We start from the raw sequence: 27,081 nt of genomic DNA, 5'->3' as shown, positions 1-27,081 counted from the left end.
CTATTCTTGGCTCTAATATCGACATATATATATATATATATATATATATATATATATATATATATATATATATATATATATATATATATATATATATATTGAAAAAGTTGTATTTTATTAATTTTTATTTTTATTTATAATAAATGTTGTAATTTTTAAAATCTGTGGTTCGTTGTTTAATTTAATATATACCTCAGCTAGCTCAATTATGTGTTCTAAGCAATCTGTCACTGTGTGACGTCGACTCTGTAGTCTCCTGGTAGAGTTCAAAAAGAAATTAAACCAAAATTTACTTTAGACCTTTGATAAATTAACCCAAATGAAGCACGTTATTTATTAATATTGAACAAATTTAATATAAACAATAAAATTCGTTTGCAACTTGGGTTGCCTTTAAAAATTTACAAAAATAGGAATCGTATAAATCTTAATGTGGTTTAGAGTCGTGACAATAAAAATTTATTACAAAATGTGGAGACTCTATACAAGTACCTAAAAACTAAATAAATATTGCAACTTTATAAAGTGTTTAAATGAACTATAAAGAAAAGAAAATGAACACTTTATTCCGCTGACTTTTAACTTGCATTCAAATATAATCAAAATTTCAAATGATCCCCAAAATTATTATCCAACCTTACTTTAAAACAGTTCTGATTTATTTAAAGAAAACTAACTACTCGCAAATAATTGGTGAAACTGGAATATCAATCCTCTCTTCGGAAGTTAAGGTACGTACTATTCTATTTTTAATTTAATGATCATTAATATTTTCATTTTTTTTAAGGCCTATCGCAATTATGTTAATTCATGAATTTAATTTTCTCAATTTAAATGACATTTCTGTACTCCAATAATGATTTATAAGTTAAATTGTTTCTCTTACTCTCTGGAACAAATTCTAAATATCTCTGCTGTGGAAACTGTGGAAAAACTAAAATTCTCTTTAGACGAGTTAAAAAAAAACACTCCCGAGCTATTCCACAATTTCAGGACTCTCCTTTCAAAATTTCTTGTCGGCCTCTCCCAAAATCTATCATTCGTTGCTAACAGCAACCAACGTTCTTTTTTTTTTCGTCTTCTATTTTTTTTAAACCATAAAACTGTCCTGTTCTGACACATTTGTCAATCCACATTAATTTCTCATAATCACTTTAATCACATCTAATTTGGGAATTTAAAAAAAAATGTTCAGATATAAAACTTATTCTATTACAATGCTAATACAATTTATTCTTTTCATCTCCACATCATTGTAATTTCTTATTTAACAAAACCCCTATTAATTTAGCTCCCATAGACTTGCTTGACAGTTTATTTTCTGACGTTTTCAAAATTTCTATGTTTAAATATTTTTTAAGAATTCTTCTTTTTTTGTTCTTTTTAAGGTTTAGACGATTCACCTATACACTAGGCAACTATACTATTCAGAAATTATTAACACTATACCAGGTAAGTCAAAATTAATTTATTTAACAATTTACTAATCTTTTTCTCTCTTTTATTTCAGAGTCGAACCCACATTGTGATGGCTTCATGAAATTCATGAACAACAAACTCATATAAAAATCCATTTAAGTTGTATACTTTTTAACATATTGAAATCATTTCAACTTCCCCCCAATTTGGATTTTGTTCAGTGCTAACTATCAGCACTTACTAAATCTAAATTCTTACCGGTAAACTTAAATATTTTATTAATATTAACATAACAATAAACTGACTTTTATTAATAAGCATATCTCTTGAATATTTTTTTTTTATAATTTACTCTATGACAAATACAGAATTCTCCAAATAAAATCTACAAATCTTTCACTAATTATATCAACTTCAGAATCAAATTTCCAAGTACTTTCCCAATTTCTTTACTTCTTTTCCTGTACTATTTATTTCTTGTACTATTTTCGTAGAAATTCTTATAATTATTCCCCTATATACTATTTCATATACTATTTCAGTATCTTTATTCATTGCCGCATTATTATTTATTCTTTTTATATCCGCATATAATATTCATTTCATCATCTCTACATATAACTCTCTATATTTCATATTTCAATATTTCTTATAATTTTATTTTTCATCTTATTTCCGCATATACTATTTATCATTATAATATTCCCTATTTCTTAATTTCTACAAAATATCGATTTGTCCATAGTACTTTGCTCATTTATTTATACTTGTAACTCCTATAAATCTACTTGAAAATAAATCAACCTTTTTTGTTTATATAAATTCATCATTATTCTGTACATCTGTTTCTAATAAATTATTTAATTATCAAATTTATCTCAAGATATGCTTATTTATTAATTATCCTTCTATTTACAAAACTTATATCTTATAATACCAAATTCGTGTCATAATATTGCCTACCCTTGTATGTTTATTCATAATACTTATAAATTCTCTCTATATTAAATATCCCTCTAATTTTATTAGTTTCTGGATGTCTTAGTTCATAACTGTTTACCCCATGTTCAGTACTAATGACATAAGGTCCTTCAAATGGCAAAAGTAATTTTCCACAGAGATTTTCATCCCTTTTAGGCACCTGTAGTGACCTGATAAGTACCTTCTCCCCTTTTTCAAAAGTAACTCTTTTCTTTCTCTTCTTATTGATTCTATTTACATAACGATTAGCATTTCTTATTAAATTTTGGTTCACCTTCTTCATTACTTCTTGAATGTCCCCTGTATTACTGATTTCCCAGGGTAAAGTATTAGTGTTATTATTTTTATTTAATTCCCCAGTATCTCTAATAAACTCCCTTGGATGTTCATACTTTGATAAGTAGACAATATTATGCACATAGGAGCGGTCTAAACAAAATTTCTCCCTTCTGCATCAACACTTGCTTCCCCCCTATTCTCCTCTGTTCTAACTACATTCATCTGTCTTCTCTCCTCATTTTCCCCCCTATTATATCTTGGATTCCCTTCGCTGTAAACTTCCCTATTTCTCGTCTCCTGTGGATAATTTCCCTGGTTCTGTCTCCAATTATTGCCTCTGTCATTTCCTTGTCTCCAGTTATTCCCTCTATCATTGTTTGGATTCCCTTGTCTACGTTCCCAGTTATATCTTCCGATATCTCTCCTGGCATTGTTCATATTCTCTCCCCTATTTGTAAAATCCCTGCTTCTATTTTGTCTCTCAAATTCTCTTTCCCTATAATTATTCCCTCGATTCACATATCCCTGTCTATTTGCTGTGTTATTCCTATATGTCCCTTGCTCTTGTCCATTTCGATTCTGCGTCCCTACACTCCTCTCAATCCTCTGAAGATATCCTGTCAGACTTTCCATCGTCTTTATATTGTGGAGAGCTATTGTTTCCGCCATGTTATGGTTATATTGCCTGGCGATGTATAGGACAATCTCCTCTTCTCGCATAGCCGGTTCTAAGTATTGTGCTGTCTGGAATAACTGCATTGCGTACAGATTGTAGTTGGTACTTTTTTCATAATTGAATTTCCCAAAATACAACCGTTCCCTGAAACTAGCCTGTTGGTTTTCTCCCCAAAAATAGTTAATAAACTTGGCCTTAAATTCCTGCACATTATTTATGGAATTTTCATTATTGCAAAACCATAATAATGGCATGCCCACTAACATGTTTCGAATATTCAATTTCATTTCTATCGGATCCCTTACATTCTTTACCTTATTTTTGATGATATCTACAAATATTCTAGGATGTAAGTGATTCAGGTTTCCGTCAAACTTAATTCCCCCATCATTATAACTCGGCATCACAGTACTCACTCCCCTTGTTTGTCCTAGATTTGATTCCAAACGCTGAATCTCCTCACTTGCATTTTTAAATTTCTCTTTCAATTCCTCAACTTGTCCCTGTAATACTCTATCTCCCTTTTCCGCCTGATTTGCATGCCTACCAATTTCCAGTTCCAAATTCTGCAATCCCATCTTTATATTGTTTTTGATAATGGTAAGTTTTTCCTCATGATCCTGAGTTTGCCTTTTAACACTTTCTACCTCCCTAACAATCTCTTTATTCTGCTTATTAACTTCTTTGTTTATTGCCCTTGGTAAATTCTCTTGAATGGATGTTCCCAACTCTACAAATCTGCTCCCAATTTCCTGTCCTATTTCCGCTCTAATTATGGCCTTTTCTCTGGATATCTCCTCCTGTACATTCCTCTTAAAATCCTCACTTTCTCCTCTAACCTGTTCTACTTTCTCTTCTAAACCTTGGGTAATGTGTAGCATCTCTTCCCTGACTATCTTCACTTCTTCTTTGATTTCTTCCCTCATTTTAATTAACTCTCCCCTAAGTTCTCCTTTAATATTATTTTCCATTTTGTTCATATCCCCCCTAATATTGTTAATATTACTATCCATTTTGTGTTAGGACATTTTTAGAAAATTAGTTTAGTGCGGCAACATAGAGCCTGTCATATGTCTGTGCGTTTTATGTTCAAGATCAAACAATCTGACGGGATCAAGTCGGCAATTGACAATTTTGAAATTAATAAAATAATTTCCAAGAAGACGCCACGTTTTCTAGTATTTTCACAAATTCACATGTTATAATAATCAGTTTGTATAAAAAGTTAATAAATAATTCTATTTACTCACACAAAAGATAATTTACAGTCCACACCTTTAATTAATATTATCTACCATAAGATAATCCAACATATTTTGGTCAATTCTAGCCGGATAGTGTGAGTAAAATAGAATCCATAGTTATAACTAGAGGCTGTTCAGAGGTCGAAGACAGTCCCATTTACCATTTAGAGGATCCAAATCCATTAGTACATGTGAGTTTGTTCCATTTCTATTATCTTTAAGATTTGATCAAACAGTGTATTTGAATTTAAATTACCATAAACAGATTTTTCCATATTTTGATTGTATAACGCCATAGATTATCAATCAGCTAGTATTAGTATTCTAGCAAGGTATTTCTTATTATTATTCTTAAGTGTTGTTTTTGAAAGATTGCCATAAATCTTAAAAATGAGTAGCTTAGCCAACAATATAAGAATCAGAGGTTCTTATAAAGCCAAACTAACAAGTTTAGAGAACTTTGTGAATATATTAAAAAATGCTACATCATCTAGCAAACCTGAAATATCAGAAGTTCAGTTAAGACATGACTCTGGTAGCAATTTGTTAGTTGAATTTGATCAGATCCAACTACAAATTGAGATTGCTACCAGTGAAGATAAACTACAAGAACAAGTTGATGAAAGAGATGCTTTTGAAAATAGGTATTTTAAAGCAATTAGTTTTTTAAAAGATTACATTAACACTAATACAGTAATTAATACATTGCCTCCTAGTTCTACACCACATGTAGACTCATTAAATCATCTCTTGATGCCAAAAATGAAAATACCTGTTTTTAAAGGTGATTTTGAACAGTGGTTCAAATACCACACTTCCAGATATTCATAAATTTCAGCTCTTGAGACAATCTGTGGATGGATATGCCAAACGTATTGTAGATAAAATTGAATGCTCAGGAAATTATTATCAGACTGCATGGGATGCACTCTGTATGCGGTATGATAATAAAAAATTATTAGTCAATAAACATATTAAAGCCATTTTCAATTTAGATTCCATCCAAAAAGAATCACCTAAACATTTAAGGCATTTATTAGATAGTGTCTCAGATAGCATGTCATCCATTGACAGTTTACAGATTACAAAAAGTAGTTTAACTGACCTTTTATTGATTTATATTATTTCCAATAAATTAGATAAACAAAGTTATAGAGAGTGGAAGGAATGTCATATTAAAGAAGAGCTTCCTACTTTAACTGAATTTTTTAATTTTCTAAAAGTAAAAGTGGACACTTTGGAAGAAATTCAAGACCAAAGTAGTCAAAAACCTAATAACAATTATAGTAATAATTCTGGTTTTAATTATAAACATGCAAACCGTGATAGTCGAGGTGAATATCAAAAAAGAGTTTTCCAAGTTAATGTTGCAGAAAGAAAGTCTTGCGTTTTGTGTAAAGGTAACCATTTAATATATTCATGTATTGAATTCCTAAAATTAGATACAAAAAATAGATTGTCTAAAGTCAATAATTTAAAGTTGTGTCATAATTGTTTGAGACATGGACATAAAGCTGCTGAATGTACTTTAAGACCATGTATAAAATGTAATTCCAAACATAACTCATTAATACATTTTGAAAATAGTCAGCAACATTCAACTGACACTGCTTTAAAATCTCCATTAGATTCATCATCAGTTAACTGTGTACAAAGTGATGAGTTGCCACCAACGGTAACCCATCAGTTTTCTGCACAAACAATGAATATTAAACATACCCAAGTTCTTTTATCAACACTGGTTTTTAATGTTAAATCCAATAATCATGAATTAATTCCATGTAGAGCAATTTTAGATAGTGGTGCTCAAACAAACTTAATAAAAGAAAGTTTTTGTAAAAAATTAAATATGTCCATGATTCCTACTAACCTAGCCATTAGTGGTATAAATCAAACAGTATCAAATATTACCAAAAAATGTCAAATTACAATATGTTCCAGAGTTAATAATTTTAGTATTTCATCCATATTTTATGCTGTACCAGCTATTTCAAATCAAATTTCTTCAACCAGTTTTGATATTAAAAACTTTAATATCCCATGCAATATTCAATTATCTGATCCTTTGTTTAATGAATCTGGTAGCATTAATGCTATTATTGGTGCCCACCTATTTTGGGACCTCCTTTGTGATGGAAAAATCAACCTAGGAAAAGGTTTGCCAAGTTTACAAAACACTAAATTGGGTTGGATAGTAAACGGAGCTGTCCCCTATGAGACAACTCATGCAGTGTGTCATTTCACTAGAACTATAGCCGAAGATGAGCAGTTAAAACTATTTTGGGAAATTGATTCAATCCAAGATCCCATACCACCATCAAAAGATGATATTTGCTGTGAGCAAATATTTGAAACCACTACCACTCGATCAGAAAATGGACACTTTATTGTTCAGCTTCCATTTAAGTTTTCACCTGAATTATTAGGAGAATCCTTAGATACAGCAATTAGCAGATTTTTGTTACTAGAAAAAAGATTTTCGAGAAATAGGGAACTTAATGATTTGTATAAACAATTCATTAAGGAATATCAAGAACTAGGACATATGGTTAAAGTTAACCCCACTGTTAGCTTACATCCTTCTAGAAAATCATATTTTTTACCCCACCATGGAGTACTAAAAGAAACCAGTCTTACCACAAAACTAAGAGTAGTTTATGATGGTTCATGTCCCACTACATCTGGATGGTCTCTTAATGACCTACAGTACACAGGGCCAAAAATCCAAAATGATATTTTTGACATCCTCATTAGATTTCGGCAGTACACATATGTGGTGTCTGCAGACGTGTCAAAAATGTATCGACAAGTAATTGTACATGAAGAAAATAGACCACTACAACAAATTGTCTGGAGAGACAATCCAACAGATAATATTGATGTGTATCAATTAACTACTGTAACCTATGGCCAAAAATCAGCTCCATTCTTGGCAATGAGATGCATGCGTCAGTTAGCCTTTGAACATGAATCTCAGTTTCCTTTAGCTGCAAAATCCATATTAGAAGACTTTTATGTAGATGATCTGTTGACAGGATCAAACAATTTACAAGAGTTACAAATGAGATGTAATGATATTTTTAAAATTTTAGAGTCTGGAAAATTTATTTTGAGAAAATGGATTTCCAATAATCCTGAAACCATTCTTAACATTAATTGTAATGATATTTCCAACAATGTTATTAACATAGGAGATTCTGATAGTTTTAAAACTCTTGGAATCCAATGGATGAGTCAACAAGATATTCTTTGCTTCAAAATTTCTCTTACTGAAAATTCCAATCATTTATTTACTAAACGCCAAATATTATCTATCATTTCCAAAATTTATGATCCTTTAGGTCTGCTAAGTCCAGTCATATTAATTGCTAAACTAATAATTCAAACTCTATTTCGACTTCAAAAACCATGGGATGAAATAATCCCTCCAGAATTAAATAACAGTTGGACCAAACTGTATAATCAACTACCATATCTAAATAAATTACACGTTCCAAGACCAGTACTTGGATCAGGTCATAAAATTACAAGTATCCATTGCTTTTGTGATGCTTCAATGCATGCTTATGCAAGTTGTATTTATGTATGCAGCATAGATCCAGAAAGCAAATACCATTCTCACATTCTGTGTTCAAAAACAAAGGTCGCTCCTATCAAATCAATAACAATACCTAAACTTGAATTGTGTGCAGCTTTGTTAGGGTCCCAATTAATTGACAAGGTCACCAAATCTTTATCAATTCTAAATATGCCGATATACATGTGGTCTGACTCAAAAATTGTATTAAGTTGGCTAAAACTGGAACCTAACCAATTACAAGTATTTGTTGCCAACAGGGTAACAAAAATACAATCACTCACCAGTAGTGATAGTTGGCATTATGTCAATACAAAGGAAAATGCCGCAGATATAGCTAGTCGTGGAATCTTTCCTGAATCCTTTCTTGAATCACAACTGTGGTTCCAGGGACCGCAGTTTTTAAGACAACATCCTGATTTGTGGCCTAATGATTCAACTGATGAAGTAATTGAATTACCAGAGCTTAAACGATCTGTTCAGGTATCACTTCATTCCACTGTTCAGAACAGCTGGATTACTAATTTTATTACCAGATTTTCCAATTTGCATAAAATGAAAAGAGTTTTTTTATATGTAATGCGTTTTATTAGAAATATTAAAAATAAAACAAGAGCCCCAAGCTTACTTTTAACTGTCCATGAAACCAATGATTCTTTTCTGCTATTGATCAAACTTGTGCAAGCAGAATCCTTTCATGATGAAATTTTATGTTTGTTAAATGATAAACCATTGAGCAAAAAATCCAGATTGCTTCATTTGTCTCCCATATTAGATAAAGGATTAATTAAAGTAGGTGGTAGACTTATGCATTCAACATTACCAGAAAATGTAAAAACACCAATCCTATTGCCGAAATTTCATGTATTAACCAAGTTAATTTGTACACACTACCATGTCAGTAATTTGCATCCTGGACCACAGCTTCTATTGTCATTAATCAGACAACAATATTGGCCTATTTCTGGTAAGGTATTAGTAAAGCAAATCGTAAGACAATGTGTTAAATGTTTTCGTGTGAAACCTCCTCACAATTGTGTAAAAATGGGACCTTTACCCAATGAACGCATTATTCTTGCCTATCCTTTTGAAAAGGTAGGACTTGATTATGCAGGTCCATTTCCACTGAAAGAAAAAAAGGGTCGTGGAAGTAAAATTTTAAAATGTTATGTTTGTGTATATGTTTGTTTTGTAACAAAAGCTGTACATTTGGAATTACTCACTGATATGACAACTGAATGTTTTCTTGCATGTTTTAAGAGATTCTTATCACGAAGAGGAATTCCTACCAATGTTTACTCTGACAATGGTTCAACCTTTAGAGCCGCTAGTAAAGAGTTAAAGTTTATCAAAACCTTTTTATATAAAAACCAAAATAAAATTAATGATTTTGCTTATAATTTGGCATTTTTCCCCACCTTATAGCCCAAATTTTGGGGGTTTATGGGAATCAGCAGTGAAACAAATGAAGTTTCATATGAAAAGAACGCTTAAGAATATAAATTTGACATATGAGGAATTTCTCACCTTGCTTACCCAAATTGAATGTATTTTAAATTCGAGACCATTGTTTGCCAAATCAGAAGATCCATCTGACTTGGAACCAATAACTCCTTCCCACTTTTTGACATTACGTCCTTTAGTCTCCATTCCTGAACCAAATCTCTTACCTATCCCAGTGAATCGACTAAGCAGATTTCAACATGTTCAACAGCTGCATCAGAGATTTTGGAACCGCTTTTCCAAAGAATATATCAGCCAGCTACACCAATCCTATAAATGGCACCACAGTTCTACCAACAACATTGTACCCGGATCCTTAGTTATCATCCGTGATACCAATCTACCTCCATGCAGATGGATTATGGGAAGAATAATTAAATTATTTCCTGGTAAAGATGGAGAAATCGAGTAGCTGAAATCAAAACTTCCAATGGACTCATCACCAGATCTACACGACATTTGTTTCCACTGGCAATAGAAGATTAATATTGTCGCAGTGTTTTATCTCGGGACTAAGTTTTTTTGCTTTGATATTTACTTTTTTCCTACTATATTTTGAAGCATACTTCAACGCCGGGAGTATGTTAGGACATTTTTAGAAAATTAGTTTAGTGCGGCAACATAGAGCCTGTCATATGTCTGTGCGTTTTATGTTCAAGATCACACAATCTGACGGGATCAAGTCGGCAATTGACAATTTGACATTAATAAAATAATTTCCAAGAAGACGCCACGTTTTCTAGTATTTTCACAAATTCACATGTTATAATAATCAGTTTGTATAAAAAGTTAATAAATAATTCTATTTACTCACACAAAAGATAATTTACAGTCCACACCTTTAATTAATATTATCTACCACAAGATAATCCCCAACAATTTTGTGCATATCCCCCCTAATATTATGATCCATCTGTGTCATCCCTGACTCTCCAACATCTCCTTCCCTGCGTCTCTCCTCCTGTACTCTACTTTCATCCTCACTTTCATCACGTCTATCTCTCACTGTCTCATCCAACTCCTCTCTCAAACTATCTGTTAGACTTCCCTCTCTATCACCTTGTCCTGCTTCTTGTATGCATTGCTCTAAATATACTACAACTTCTCCTGACATTCCTCTGCTTTCTTCATCTACCTGTATATCCTGTTCCTGTTCTAATACCTGTTCTCCTTTACTCTCTTTCGGTACGACTTCTTTTCCATTTCTTAAAGTCATTCGGTCTGCCATTTTATCCTAATATCTATTTATTCTCAAATTTAACTTTAACTGCCCCAGAATCTCTGCAACACTAATCACACCAATTTATTTTTACTCTAATCTGTGTAATATTAATAAATCTGCTTAAAAACACCCTTATTTCTGTTTTCCGAGAGGCCCCACGTTGTTAGCGTCAATTGAAAAAGTTGTATTTTATTAATTTTTATTTTTATTTATAATAAATGTTGTAATTTTTAAAATCTGTGGTTCGTTGTTTAATTTAATATATACCTCAGCTAGCTCAATTATGTGTTCTAAGCAATCTGTCACTGTGTGACGTCGACTCTGTAGTCTCCTGGTAGAGTTCAAAAACAAATTAAACCAAAATTTACTTTAGACCTTTGATAAATTAACCCAAATGAAGCACGTTATTTATTAATATTGAACAAATTTAATATAAACAATAAAATTCGTCTGCAACTTGGGTTGCCTTTAAAAATTTACAAAAAAAGGAATCGTATAAATCTTAATGTGGTTTAGAGTCGTGACAATAAAAATTTATTACAAAATGTGGAGACTCTATACAAGTACCTAAAAACTAAATAAATATTGCAACTTTATAAAGTGTTTAAATGAACTATAAAGAAAAGAAAATGAACACTTTATTCCGCTGACTTTTAACTTGCATTCAAATATAATCAAAATTTCAAATGATCCCCAAAATTATTATCCAACCTTACTTTAAAACAGTTCTGATTTATTTAAAGAAAACTAACTACTCGCAAATAATTGGTGAAACTGGAATATCAATCCTCTCTTCGGAAGTTAAGGTACGTACTATTCTATTTTTAATTTAATGATCATTAATATTTTCAATTTTTTTAAGGCCTATCGCAATTATGTTAATTCATGAATTTAATTTTCTCAATTTAAATGACATTTCTGTACTCCAATAATGATTTATAAGTTAAATTGTTTCTCTTACTCTCTGGAACAAATTCTGGATATCTCTGCTGTGGAAACTGTGGAAAAACTAAAATTCTCTTTAGACGAGTTAAAAAAAACACTCCCGACCTATTCCACAATTTCAGGACTCTCCTTTCAAAATTTCTTGTCGGCCTCTCCCAAAATCTATCATTCGTTGCTAACAGCAACCAACGTTCTTTTTTTTTTTTCGTCTTCTATTTTTTTTTAAACCATAAAACTGTCCTGTTCTGACACATTTGTCAATCCACATTAATTTCTCATAATCACTTTAATCACATCTAATTTGGGAATTAAAAAAAAAATGTTCAGATATAAAACTTATTCTATTACAATGCTAATACAATTTATTCTTTTCATCTCCACATCATTGTAATTTCTTATTTAACAAAACCCCTATTAATTTAGCTTCCATAGACTTGCTTGACAGTTTATTTATTTTTTGTTCTTTTTAAGGTTTAGACGATTTACCTATACACTAGGCAACTATACTATTCAGAAATTATTAACACTATACCAGGTAAGTCAAAATTAATTTATTTAACAATTTACTAATCTTTTTCTCTCTTTTATTTCAGAGTCGAACCCACATTGTGATGGCTTCATGAAATTCATGAACAACAAACTCATATAAAAATCCATTTAAGTTGTATACTTTTTAACATATTGAAATCATTTCAATATATATATATATATATATATATATATATATATATATATATATATATATATATATATATATATATATATATATATACATATATATATCATCATCATCATCATGTGCAGCTTTATCAACCGTTTCCAATTACGGTGCAGCCTCCCTTATTTCAATGATTCATAAGGGGTCGCGAGGCATACCTTACCACGCTGCCTCAGGTCGGGTTGGTAAGGGGATACATATATATATATATATATATATATATATACATATATATATATACATATTTATATATATATATATACATATTTATATATATATATATATATATATATATATATATATATATATATATATATATATATATATATATATATATATATATATATATAGCGTGATAGTTTTACCTTATTTTTTGCTGTTACATAAACTTTTCAAAAGTTTTGATTTCTTTTACGTTCCGCTCTTTTTTTTGTGAATAAACTCCTTCAATGTTAGAATCAGTACTGGTATTAAATGACGACTTATTAAAATGGTATATATGTCGACATGTAGATGATTATAGTGACGAGGGTGAAAACGATATGCCGGATAGTAGTAACTCTAGCAATGCTGCTGAAGAAAAAAAAAGAATCTGCTCAAAATTCTAGGTCTGAAAATGCAGAGAGCAGATTAAAATCATTTAATACCAGTATTGATTCTAACATTGAAGGAGTTTATTCACAAAAAAAAGAGCGGAACGTAAAACAAATCGAAACTTTGGAAAAGTTTATGTAACAGCAAAATAAAGGTAAAACTAGCACGCTGCATGAAAAAACTTGAAGCCTGTAGAAATAAATGCAATAACAAAATTTCAGAAGATATACAAAAAAACCTATTCGACGAATATTGGTGTATGGTGATCTCAACAAACATATTGCATATATTTTTAGCCTTATAGACTCCGAACTACGTAAAACCATTAGAAAAATATCATATAAAGGTGAATGGCGCTAGAATTCAAGTTTATAAAAAATGTTTTATGAACACATTTGATGAGACAAATATGTTTACTACACTGGATTTTACAAACAGGGATTTAAATACTTCAGGGAGAATAACTGATGATCAGCGAGGTCGTGATCCTTCTGCTAACAAGTATGTTGAAGAATCTCATTACACTCGATGAGAAAGTAGGAGATTGTATTTGCCATGCTATCTTAATGTACAAATTATACTGTGAAGAAAATGGATCACCTATCTCTAGATCTATCTATGAAAGAGAGTTCCATAAAATGAACATTTCATTTAAAAAGCCTAAATTAGGTACGTGCCATAAATGTGATGTGCTGAGTAATAAACTCAAAGTTACTGAAAGCGAAGATGATAAAACTAAAATAAAAGATGAGATAAATATTCATCACACTGCTGTAGACAATGTATATGTTATGACGAGCAACGATACAGAAAAAGCAAAATGTGATAGTGCTTTTAGATGCCTCACTTTTGTCTTGAAGCAGTGTCTCCCAACTATATGTCAATTCTTCTGTGGCCTTTTACAAAAGATAGTAAGGGACATATACCCTAACTATTCATGAGAATGGAGAAGGAAATATATCATGTTACATGTGGCACGAAGGTGAATTTCAAGCAAAATTGCGTGATTGGCGCCAAATGTATGCAGTTTAAATTACATCATTAACCTATGATGTAATGTAAATGATGATGATGCCAACTTAAATATATATCTATTTATCTATGAATTATATTATCTATTTAAAAATGTATTTTTTGTTTCAAGCCTACTTAGAGTAATTCACTTCAACAACTTTATAAATTTTGTTCACTAACAATCTTAATAATTTAGACATAACATATGTTTAAAATGGTTTAAGGTACCATAGAAAAAGATAAATACAATTACCGGAAATTTGCAAGATAAAACTGTACGATAAAAAATATTTTAAGTTAATACAGTATTTAAAATTAATGAGAATATTTTTGGCACGACCAGCGGTGATAAAGAGACATTTTTGCCATTAAATACACAAAAACGTATCCCTAGATATAATCTGCTCTCACAAAATTGTTTATTTCACATTCTTCCCTAATTGGACCGTTAACAATAAAACGCCTTTATCGGTATTTTGATAACGAAAGCCTTCAAAAACTAGATTAAATATTTTCTGGCAGTCGGCCCAAAATAAATTATCCACTTCTTTGTTGATATTCCTTCAGAACTCCCCTCGAATGGAATTAATAGCGCCTCGCGACTAATTTTGCTTTGTTTTCTGTTTTCCATGATTTCTTCCCTCCTGTTATAATGAGGCCGTCGCGTTTTCAGTCAGTAACGTACGGAAATCAATTTAGGCAATATTAAAAACGATATGCACACATAGCTCTAGACTAGTAAGCAAATTAGCTATTTAAAAATATATCTATATAAAAATCTAATATATTCATAGCACAACAATTAATTAAACTCTGAATCATTCTGGTCTTAGCCAGACAAGAGTAAAATTAAATAAAAACACTTCATCTCACCGGAGGTCTTTCTTTCAGGATTTATATTATCATATTCTCATGATCGCTAATAAAGTATCTACTTGTTTCATCATTCATATTTATTCCCCTTTGATCTATCATGAAGATGAGATGCAAATTTCCCATTTAACCCTTATGGTGGCAAGGAGGGTCCAATGGACCCGATATTCTTTTATCATAAATTAATAAAAAATATGTATTGAATTTTATGCATTAATACATTTGTTTAGAAGTACGTTTCCGTTAACATAGTCATGAGCTATTTAAAATATTCATTATCATTTTTTAAATTAATGCATCGATAGAATTTTGTTACTTATAGACGGGTCTGTCAAACCCTATTTGTGTTTATACCTAACGTTTTAATCTTTGTTACAAAATTCAATCTGGCAGGCAAGTGTAATGATTTTAAAAAATCTGTTTGTGATTAATCTAATTGAGTTTTGTGATGCCATTAATCCAATAATACAATCTTGGAGAGGGGTATTTACAATTCATTTAGAATATGTTATACCTATTCTAAATGAATTTTAAGAACAATAATACGCGTTGTATGAAATTAAGTTAACCAAGTTTCAGAAATACGATTTACGATGGAAAAACATAACGGTAGATGAGCAACTTTTTCCGTATCGAGGAAGATGTCCTTTCAAACAATATAAGCCTCTAAAGCCAGATAAATATGACATGAAAACATAGTGGGCCTGTAACTTGACAACATATTACCCTTTAGGTGGACTACCATATACAGGAAAAAACGGAAACACATTAGCAAAAGGCCTCTCATCTCAAGTTGTAAAACAACTCGCGGAGCCTTATTATAATTACTACAGGAATGTGACTTGAGATAACTATTTCACTAGTCTTGCACATGCACATAAATTACTGGCAAACTGACTAACTTTGGTGAGCACAGTGAAACAAAATAAGGGGTGGGTTCCTCAGGAATTTCTACTAAACAAGAATCCTTTGTAGAAATCTTTATTTTTCGTATTCACTTTAAAAGCATCTATCCTTTCTTACGTTTCGAAAAAATAAAGAAGTATCCTAGTCATGTCTAGCATGCATCGCAATGCTGACTGAGAAGCTAATGTTAACAAAAAAACAAATATGATACTTATTATAATAGTACCAAATGTGATGTCGATACGTTATACCAAATGGTTCATATATGTATATTTGCAAAAGACGGACTAAACGCTCCCCTTTTGCATTTTTTATGAATATTTTAGACGTGTCTGGGTCGCCTCATTTATTACTTGGACAAATCTACATCCAAAATAGAACGAAAACAGACATGAAAAGCAAATATTGTTTCTAACAACGCCACCAGAACAACTAGTGTTGCCTTAAATTTTAACTAGAAATCAAAAGGACTAAATCAGGAAGTAAAACAGTGTATTGAAAAATGCTTACAGGGAGTTGATTCACATAATAAAAATCCAAAACTAGAGAAACATCTCTAGTATTAACAAAGAAAAGGTGTCACATGTTCCTAACATGAAAGGACAGAAAACAGAAACAAATTTGTAAAGTGCGAATTATGCAGTAGAAAATGTTTGTAAAGATTACTGTACAATTAAAAAATTTTGTGAATACTGCAATAAAGAAAAAAATAGATTAATATATTTTTTTAGTCTAGACAATTTAAATTTAACTTCTTAAAAAATTAAAAGAGAATATATTCGAATATATTCGAATAAATATGAATAGTATATTCAAGAACAGTAGTGAGTTCAACGGACCCACTCAATCGACTGTCGACTGAAGTGAAGCATAAAATTATTAGAATTATATATATATATATATATATATATATATATATATATATATATATATATATATATATATATATATATATATATATATATATATATATATAAAGTCAACGGGTTACTGGTAAACACAGACGGTTGAAGGTAACCGGGAACGACCCAGTACTAAGGAAGCAATAAATATATATATATATATATATACAACAAAGAAACATGTGACGTTTATAATGTTACAAGGTTTGTCATGTTTAAGAAAAACATTTTTCTTAATTTCGCGTTTTTTAAACAATTAAGTTAATGCAGATTTAACTGTAAATGATCTATTCCTATAGTTTGGTAATAAAAATCTGAGTAAATAATTTTGTTTGAAGATATTTTGAGTTTATTTTATATTTTTTAATATGCGTGAGTATCGTATAATTTTAAAATATGCTAAATTTTTTGGTTAATAAAAAAAAAATAGTAGTTTTTATAACTACAATATCATTATCACATCTAAAGTAGCACAGCCTCCCTGGAAGTGACGTTAGCTTTTTGTATATGCTTTCTCTGACGTATCTCTAAAACCTAAACTAATCTATTTGTAATATTTTCGGTTTTGATATATAAAAGCTTATATTACGTTTTTTATGCGCAACAAAACATCGCAACAAAACACAATAAAACAGTTGCAAAAAGTGTAAAGACTGGATTGCTTCGAAAGACAGTGCAATAAGATCCTGTCCCATCGCAGCCTTAGCCTCCTTACCATATTCATAATATTGTTTGTACTACTAATATAAACATATTAAACCTGCTAGTAAGTTTTATTCATACTAATTATATATTTTTATAAATGTATATAATTGATAATTATTTTATTATATATAAATTATTTACCTGTAGCATATTGATTATAATTATCAAAAAAGACCTGTGGCAATTGAACTTACATCAGAGCCAAAAAATAAACACAGACGAGAACACATAAAAACACATAAAAATAATTGTGACTTTACACAAAACAAAATCAATCGTATCACTTTTCACTTTTTTTTATCCATCCAGCGCAATTACCAACAATTTACTTGTTACTAAATAACAATATATTTATTGTTTTTGGCAAATAATTGCACTACTTTGACTAGGAATTACATTGCAACTATTAAGTCTAGAGCTCTTGAGATCGTAAAAGCTTAAATCTGCAAGCAGCAACTGGCGAAGCATAACAAGGTAACTTTTTTATGTCTGCCAGAGTATTGTACTAGAATTTCCGGTTCCAAAATTGCTAAGAGTCTTTCTAAATAAGAAACTTTCTTTTATAAACCAAAATCTTTTAGTGATATTCCAAAAGTCCACATAGTATAAGATGTCTGAAAATGGGAAAACGAACTTGTGCAAAAATATTTCAGGCCAAAGACAAGTAAAAAGGTTACTGCAATCTTCTACTCAGTACGGAAAAATAATCTTTTCCGTACAGTGAGATACCCCTGAGTATCCATAGGATACTCACGGGTATTCTCACTGAACACTGATGACATTGTTACGGCAACGCCATTAATATTTCTGGTCCCAAGTGGAAAGATTTACGAAGCGACCCGTTCCTTTTTAAATAAATATTGAAAAGTTAAAAAAGGCAACATAACAGTTTCTAAATATAAATATAAATTTTTATTAACTGTTACAAAAGGTCAGGACTTTGTACTTAATAATATAGGACTTAATAATATAGCAGTCGACAATAAAATTCTTATCTAAAACTGCATTAGGTGCGATTTGTGAACTATTTTAACAAATTTACCATTTTCGTTTTCTAAATCTATAAATGTTGTCCAGAATGACTAATAAATTTGACACTTATTTTCACACTTAGATCTAATCGCAAATTATTAAAACTTTTCTCAATATGGAAAGTTACTTTCTCAAAACAAAAAATTTTAGTATGAATATTAAGCCCAAGAAATGATTTAACATCTTAACAAGGACTATAGGTATAAGTCACAATGGCTTATAAGGAACGGTATGCCAGGAGCTAGGAAATATATTCTATCAAGAGCTTACCAACAATACAACCATCCCTTTTATTATAAATATGTGCCTGATAATATATTTCAAATGAGATTTACAAGGTATATTGTCGTACTATATGTACAGACCAAACGTAGCATATAATAGGTCAAATTTCATCCTGATGAATAAAAAAAAAAACATTTACGTTTGACGATACTTACTAATAACATTCCATCTGATAAGTACAACGAGAAAATCGACAAGAAAACAAGAGATACACATAATAAGGCAATAGATAAGTGAAATTTTTCCTGTAAATAATAACAAACTAATCCCCCAAGTGAAAACAGCCAAGTTTAGGGGCATACGCAAAATTACTGTTAAAGGAAACATCGATGTGTGAGATATACCGGAAACCACAACAACAGAAATTGTAATAAGCTAAAGAATGCCAGTCCAAAATATGTCCAGTACGAAGACGATCGTCTAGGAAATTATTGTTGATGCATAGCCATCAAAAAACTTCAAAAAAATTAAAAATAAGCAAATAAGAGAACCTCTGCAGTCTGGGTAGCCGCAAAAAGAGACCAAGAAGCCAAAAAACTCCAGAGCAAATCCAAACTAATAATCAGAGCAGAGGACAATGTATCAAGTAGTTATTAAAATAACTGCTTCAAATAGCGATTAAAACAATAATCAGAGTCATAGAACATCAAACATTGGCATAATACTTAACCTTATTTTGGAAAAAACTGGAAAAGTTAGATGTACGAATCATAAATTTGGAAACATGCTCACAAGGAGCGATAGATACCACCAGAAATGGCTAGACAAATGAAATGTTAATGGATTTCTGAAAATATTAACAAGAATTGTAAACTGTTCATAATATAGAAAAGATTGATATATGACTTATCGCCGAAACTCAGTTCACCAAAGACTCATACATTAAGGTAAAGGATATCAGATATACCACGCTATCCACCCAGAACATACGGTCAAAGGAGGAAGCGCAATAATTATAAAAGAGAGTATACAACAACATCAGCAGGTGGGATGACAAACAGAAGAAATGAACAGCAAGGCTGTGAAAATAATTCTATTTGTTACTATTACTGTAGAATGGAACAGATCTGCTCATTGATCTTTTTTATCAAATTGGAGTGTTAGATACCTCTTTCGAGGTGGTTTACTAATTTTAAAAAGAAGAGCCTACCAACAAACTGACCATCCCTTCTATTTTAAATATGTGCCTGGTACTATATTTGAAAATGAGAGTTACAAGCTGTCTTTGACGGTCAATAAAATGGATTTATACAAATCTTCGATCAAAATGTCATAACACAGTGCCACCTCCGTTTCCGCGTCTCCTTCTCTGAATTCTTGATGATATTAAAAATTATATGAACGGATGTTTTTTCCTATTTTTAAGGATGCGAAATTATGAATCTCAATCTGTTATATTTCGAAAATTTTTATTTTCGTATTCTATTCTTAACACATTAATTTTATTTTCAGTTTATAACTGAATTGATGGATATATTCTTAAAAGGATTTCTAAAAAAATTTATAAACCTACCTCAAAAAGAGTAGTTAAGATTAAAATGACCCTAAGTTAAGATGGCAAATTTAATAAATGCTGCTTTTAGGATAAAAGTGTCCCAAGACTTAGAAAAGTAGCAAAAGTTATTACGATCTCAAAAATAGGCAAACTTCCTACTGAAATATCCTCGTAAAGATAATATTTCTACTAACATTTATTGCTAAGTTTTTTGTAAAATTTATCTTAAAAATATTTAAACCGTTAATAAAAATCAAAACCCCAATTAGTCATCAATTTGGGATGAGAAATAAATAGTCTACAATAGACAAAATTCATAGACTAACAGATAAATAGAGACTTTTTAGTAAATAAGAAAGTCTGGTCTTCTATATTTTTAGATATATCCCAAGGTTATCATGCAGTTTAACATTATTTAACTACAAATTAACAGTCTTCTTTTCTGAATAGTACTCAGAAATTCTAAAAATAATATATTTTGGATACATACAATAAAGCAATAACCAATGTAGACAAATTTTCAAGGCTATGAAACCGGTAGTGTCACAAGGAAGCATTTAATTATAGTTCTATACACACTGTATACGTTTGATATTCCAGAGATAGAAGAGAACACTACTGCTACCTTTACAGATTACATAGTTACTCTATCGATAAAAACTACTAGAAGAAACAGCTGACAAGTTAAAGATTTTCACTAAATAATAACATTCAGGAACTCGAAAATTAAGAGACAAATTGAATAAAGCTAAATCTATCCATATTTATTTTACAAATAAAAGATAATCATAAATTTAATTAATATACCCATTTAGTCTAAGACCCCGAGAGGGAGGTTGAGTATGCACTTTTATGTCTCCCCGGTACCTTGACGTTTTTTTGTTTTTTTTTTTTTTTTTTTTGGCGCATAAATTCCCTTTCGAGGGACCTGGCTGATGAAAACTCGTCAGATAATTTGGTATTAAAAATTTAATTGTTTAAATGATTCTAGTTTCTAAATTATTAGAGATACTCAGTTTTACTAAAATGAAAATTGTTCCTTTTAAAAAAATTATCGAAATCGAAATATCGAAAATGCTTTACGACGTATAAATCAGATTTTATACTGTAAAATGTCTTTGGTAACCGTTTCTATATTAATTTTTGACCAAAATATGGAACTTTTAATTATCTTATTTAATTAACTTATAACACTTTTTATCATAAGAATCAGTTTTTACGAATTTAAGAGGCGTGTGTGGTTACACTAAACGAATTCATTTTAATAATGACTACAGTGTGAAGTATGGAGTATATCTCAGAATTGTATGTTTGAAACATCACCTAAGTGAAATATTTGTTAATAAAAAAAAACATAGAGGCAAATGGGTAGATATTTTTTATGCAAAAATAAAAAAGAAGAATTCGGAAGGTCATACGAAGAATTGAAAAGATACGATGAAAATTTTTTCAAATACACGAGAATGACACAATCCACATTGGACTATATGTAAGTACTCGAATTTTTGAGAGTGCATATCCCCAAAGCATAAACCGATATTGACATTAAGGTAAGTATAAACTAATTGTTTTAGAAACGTCTATTTTTATTTACAAATTATGCAAAATCATTTGGTAAAAAGTTGATTACATATCCTACTGCAGTACCATCAGTACACATATTTAAAAAAAATGAACCTGTATGGAAGTTAGACTCCTTTGGTTCCTGTGCAGGCGTCAGTGGCTGTGAATACTCTATTGACGTGTCACTATATACCAATGATAAAGTTGGGATTGAAATAAATTGACCAGAAATTGATTGGTCATAACTTGCAGGTAAGGAAACGGCAAAAGCAGACGTCGGTGGCTGTGAATACTCTTTTGAGGTGGCACTATGTACCGGTGATGGAGTTGGGATCGAAATGAATTGACCAGAAGTTGATTGATGATGAGTTGCAGGTAAAGAAACGGCTTCATGTTCCTGCACAACCTACTGTAAGATTTTGGATCTAAGGGACAGCTTTCTATACACTCGTAGGTATTTAATATAATATGGGATACAACTTAGTGGAAAGTAAGTGTTATTATCCTGCTTATACCCGAAATCCTGCTTAAAATGTTACAATTTTTTAATATGCATAAGTTCTTAAATAGTGTATAAGTTCTTTAACAATTTTTAATTTTTTTTGTAGAGAATTAATCGCGTTTGATTTTTCCTGATTTATTGCTAACCTCTTCTTATAATTGGAAGAGAATGGATTCCTTTTAGTCGTGTCATTGGAGGAAGATGGAGTAAATAAAGTTTCGCTTTGTTGGCTGATTTCACTGTAATTTATTAATTGGGATTGATCGTTAACCATCATTGGACTTAATGTTACCTCATCTTTCGTCTCATCATACGTGAAAGCTTCTTGTGTATCATTTACAATGTTACCTCTGATCAGTTTACCAATGTGATCTTTTAAAAAGACCATATTTTGGAAATAGTGCCACTTTAACTGTGGTTCATCATCAGCACCATCTCAATTTATTTTTTTGGAAAGTTTAGAAATTTTCTGTCTAAAGGTGTCCACGCCTTTTTTGACGCACAACATTATCTAAAAAAAAATTATGAGTTTTTATTTTTTACCAACTGCATGATTTTATTTTAGGTATCTTGCAACTGCCGCTTGTTTTAGATCATTGGCCTTTTTATTTCTAATGTCACATACAACTATTCGAAAAGTGGTTTATGAAACCTGTGAGACAATATGAAATAGGTTTCACGAAAAGAATATGCCTTTTCCAACCGAATTAATGTTTTCGTCGATTGCTAAACAGTTTTATAAAAACTGGATTTCCTAATTATGTAGGAGACATTGACGGAAAGCATATTAGAATAAAATGTCCTGCGAAATCCGGGTCATTCTATTTCAATAATAAAAAGTATTTTTCGAATGTGCTTCAAGGTTTGGTAGATGCGCAATGTAAGTTTATATGTGTAAAAGTTGGAAGTTATGGACAGCAGAGTGATGGTGGTATGTTCACTACGTTATCACTGTACTACCATCATAAAAAAATATATTCTGTGTACCTGGACCTAAGACATTGCCGAATACAAATATTATTATTCCGCACCTTTTCGTAGGAGATCAGCCTATCCATTAATGCGATATCTAATGAGTGCCTTTGGTATAATAAATTCAAAATGGAGAATACTAAACACGGAAATTAAAATTGCTCCTGACAAGTCGATTTAATTGTAAAATTTATTTGCTTGTTACACAATATAATTATTGATTTAAAGGAAAGCCAAGAGATCATTAAAGATATTGTGAACCTCCAAACAACAAGCGATAGAAGCGTTGGAACACGAAATTTTAACAGGGCTATTTTAACAGCCCTATACAGGGCAAGGATCATTTTTCGTTTACTAAAGTTATTCTAAATCCATTTTAATACACAAGAAAATGCAAGTTTGTCGTACGAACAATTATTAACAAACAAAATATTTTGGTCGTATTGAAAACACGTACGAACTTGTACAAATTGTTAACAAACTTCAATATCCCTACAAAAAATTAACATAGAAACATTTAAACACCAAAGCTTAAAATGTTTATTTTGAATTGTTCTATAACTTCCATTAACCAAATTGCAAACATTTACGGCTTAATTTTGTGTAAAACTCTTATATACAAATTAATTCACCAATTCCTAATGAAAATTTTAACTATAACTTTTTTATTTATAATGATTAAGTAATATGCATCCCTAAATCAACATCGATTTTACGTATGAATTGGTTTTTATTCGCTGCGAGCTGACTGTTCACATCATAGCGCGTTATTAAAAGTTTCATTTTTTGGTTAAAAATTAACATACAAACATTTATCGAAGCTTAAAATCTTCATTTCGAGTTGTTCTATAACTTTCATTAGTCAGATTTTTTAAATTTATAACTGAATTTTGTTTAAATCTCTTAGAAATACATTAGTCCGCAAGGTTTTAGTAAAATGTTTATTGTTTAATTGTTATAACTTTTTTATTTATAAAGTTAAAGTAATTTTAGAGATTTACTTTTAAAATATACTTAGTTAATATTAGAGTTAATATTAATATTACCGTGTTCTACTAGGAAAAGCCCCATCGAATGCGTATTTTGCAATTGTTTTTCACAAAATTTGTTGTTATAAGTCCGCTTCTAACCATCGGATCAAAGTTTACCAAACTCCATTTTGTTCAGTTTTCCAAAAAAAAATTCATTTTGGTAAAATTAAATATCTCTAATAGTTTAGGAGATGCAATAATTTAAACAATAAAATTGTTAATAACAAATTATCTGACAGGTTTTCAGTCTGGTACCCTCTAAAAATCGAATCTACGACAAAAAACCATGAAAAAACGACAAGGTACCGAGGAGACATAAAAGTGCATACTCAACCCCCCCTCTGGCTCTGAGTAATTGATAGCTTTCGGTGTTAAGCTATTTATAGTATAATATACATTTTATGAGTATTTATAACAATATTTAGACATTACTTAGTTATTTTATATTTTATAGATTCATTATTGTGATACTTTTCTAATACTTTTTCTCTTTGATCATATCTATGATTATAAAACAATTGTCTTTAATCTCGTTCGATGTTAGCCCTCTCTTCTTTATTTCTTTTCTGACTTAAATATTCTATCTCATTCGTGGACTCTCATTGGTTTTAAGTTTAACTTTTGTATTATTCTGTTACTTCTAATTTTATCTCTTCTTGTAACACCTTCTAATTTTTAGGAATCTCATTTCTGTAGCTTTGATTTTTCTTTTGTTATTGTTTGTTAGTGTCCATGACTCACTTTCAGAGATTATTGGAGGTCTTACTACTTTTCGGTACACTTTAGTTTTTACATCCTTTGGTATCTCTTTTCAAAAAATGTGTTTCTTATTTTATTGTATATTTTTCTTATTTTTTTATTCTATCGTTTATTTATTTGTCTATTTTTCCATTTTCTTTAATAATTATCACTAAGTAGTTTTAACTGTTAACGTGTTAAATTTTATGTTTTGCTTCTGGCTGTCATTACCATTATTTGTTAAGTGATCCTTTTCATGTTTTTTTTTCTTTTTTCTTTTATATAAATATTTATTATCTGTTGAAATTTCTTTTCCAAATCAGCTACCAGTACCATATTATTAGCAAATAATAACTCTTGTAAAATCACATTGTCTATTTGCATATAGCATTTTCTTACTTTTCTTCTTACATCACTTTATTACGTCGTCAATAACAAGTGAGAAGAGTATATAGGACTAAATAAACACCCTTGTTTTACACCCATTTTTATCTAAAATTCAAAAGATTCTTGAATATGTGTCCTTGCTCTTATTTTGATATTTTTTAATTTGTTTTATATTAATTTTAACTCTTTTTTTCTTTACAATCTGTTTTCAAAACAATAAAGCATATACGGACATCCTTTCCTTTCCTCGATATCTTTCTCCTACTTGTTTCAATATAAAAATCAGATTTGGGTACTCCTTTCATTTCTAAAACCATGTAAAATTTTTTTTTAATTTTCCCCTCAGCCTTTTCTTAATTATCCTATTAAATACTTTGGCAGGAACGCTTTTCAGTGTAACCTTTAGTTTTCACCATTTATTGCATCTCCCATTTAAACAATGGTACTGTTATATCTTTTTTTTAATCCGGTGGTATTTATTTTGCTGTAACTATGCTTATTATTTAGCAATTCGCGGGATTTTCTTCTGATTTTTCACTGATATATTTTAACATTTCCGCTCTAATTTGTCATGTCCTGAAAATTTATCAACGGCATCTGTGATTTTGACTATGGTTGTTTGTTGAATTACGTCTCTATTTTCGATAGCATCTTTCTCTTTTACTCCTTGTTGATCTTTGTTCGATAGCTCTTCAAAGTACCATTGTCCATTTTTATGATTTCTTTTTCGGTGGTTAATATATTTCCTTCTTTATCCCTGTATGTTTCTTAATATAAGTGTCTTAATGTGTCTTAATCATTTGAATGCAATCTAGAACATAGAGAACGTAAAAATTCAAGATATATCATTTAAAATATATGATATCAAAGATATACCTACACAACATCAGCAAAATATCACTTGATACCAAAACTACGCGGCACAGTCATAAGTCAAAAACAAAAAAGTAGAACTTGGTATGGTTTATCCTCATTAAATATATTAAATAAGATTTATAATATCGCACAAATAAAGTGCAAAAAATATCGTTAAAACTCAATGTTATGTTTATATAGGATTACAATTGGTTGTAATGGAAATTACATTTTATATTCATTTTTGACGTTTCGACTTCTACTCCGGAATTCATTTTTAACATTTTTTCAGTTTCGGTATTATCAGCTTTTTACCAATGTGCAATTGGCAAATGTGAAAATTGGAAGAGAAGTGTCAGAATAAGTGGAGATAAGGAGAGGGGTCAGGCAAGGTTGCATACTGTCGTCGTTATTGTTTAATGCTTATTCTGAAAAAATCATACAAGAAGCTTTGGTAAACGATACAGTCGGCATAAAAGTCAACGGAAGTTTAATTAACAACATCAATTATGCCGAAAATACAGTCATAATAGCCGACAACTTGGAAGACTTGAAAAAATTAATGAAAAAATATTAAGATATAGTGGAGAATACGGACTTGCAGAAATAAGAGTCAGAATTGAAAAAGCACCTGCCATCTTCGTGAAAATGAAAAAGATTTTA

The 27,081-nt window shown here is 30.3% G+C and overlaps 2 protein-coding genes across 6 annotated transcripts in view; both read left to right on the top strand.

The window, feature by feature from the left end:
• Positions 1 to 27,081, top strand: part of LOC140439400 (uncharacterized) — a 743,908-nt gene that overhangs the window by 444,210 nt on the left and 272,617 nt on the right. The window lies entirely within an intron of this gene.
• Positions 4,990 to 10,091, top strand: LOC140432454 (uncharacterized). Its single transcript, XM_072520366.1, has 3 exons — positions 4,990 to 5,243; positions 6,541 to 8,659; positions 9,693 to 10,091. Exons 1-3 carry the CDS (start codon positions 4,990 to 4,992, stop codon positions 10,089 to 10,091), a joined length of 2,772 nt encoding a protein of 923 aa, XP_072376467.1.

Source organism: Diabrotica undecimpunctata, chromosome 1 (genome assembly GCF_040954645.1).
Source record: "Diabrotica undecimpunctata isolate CICGRU chromosome 1, icDiaUnde3, whole genome shotgun sequence".
NCBI lineage: Eukaryota > Metazoa > Arthropoda > Insecta > Coleoptera > Chrysomelidae > Diabrotica > Diabrotica undecimpunctata.
The sequence above is the reverse complement of the archived record's forward strand: the minus strand, read 5'-3'. Positions and strand labels throughout refer to the sequence as shown.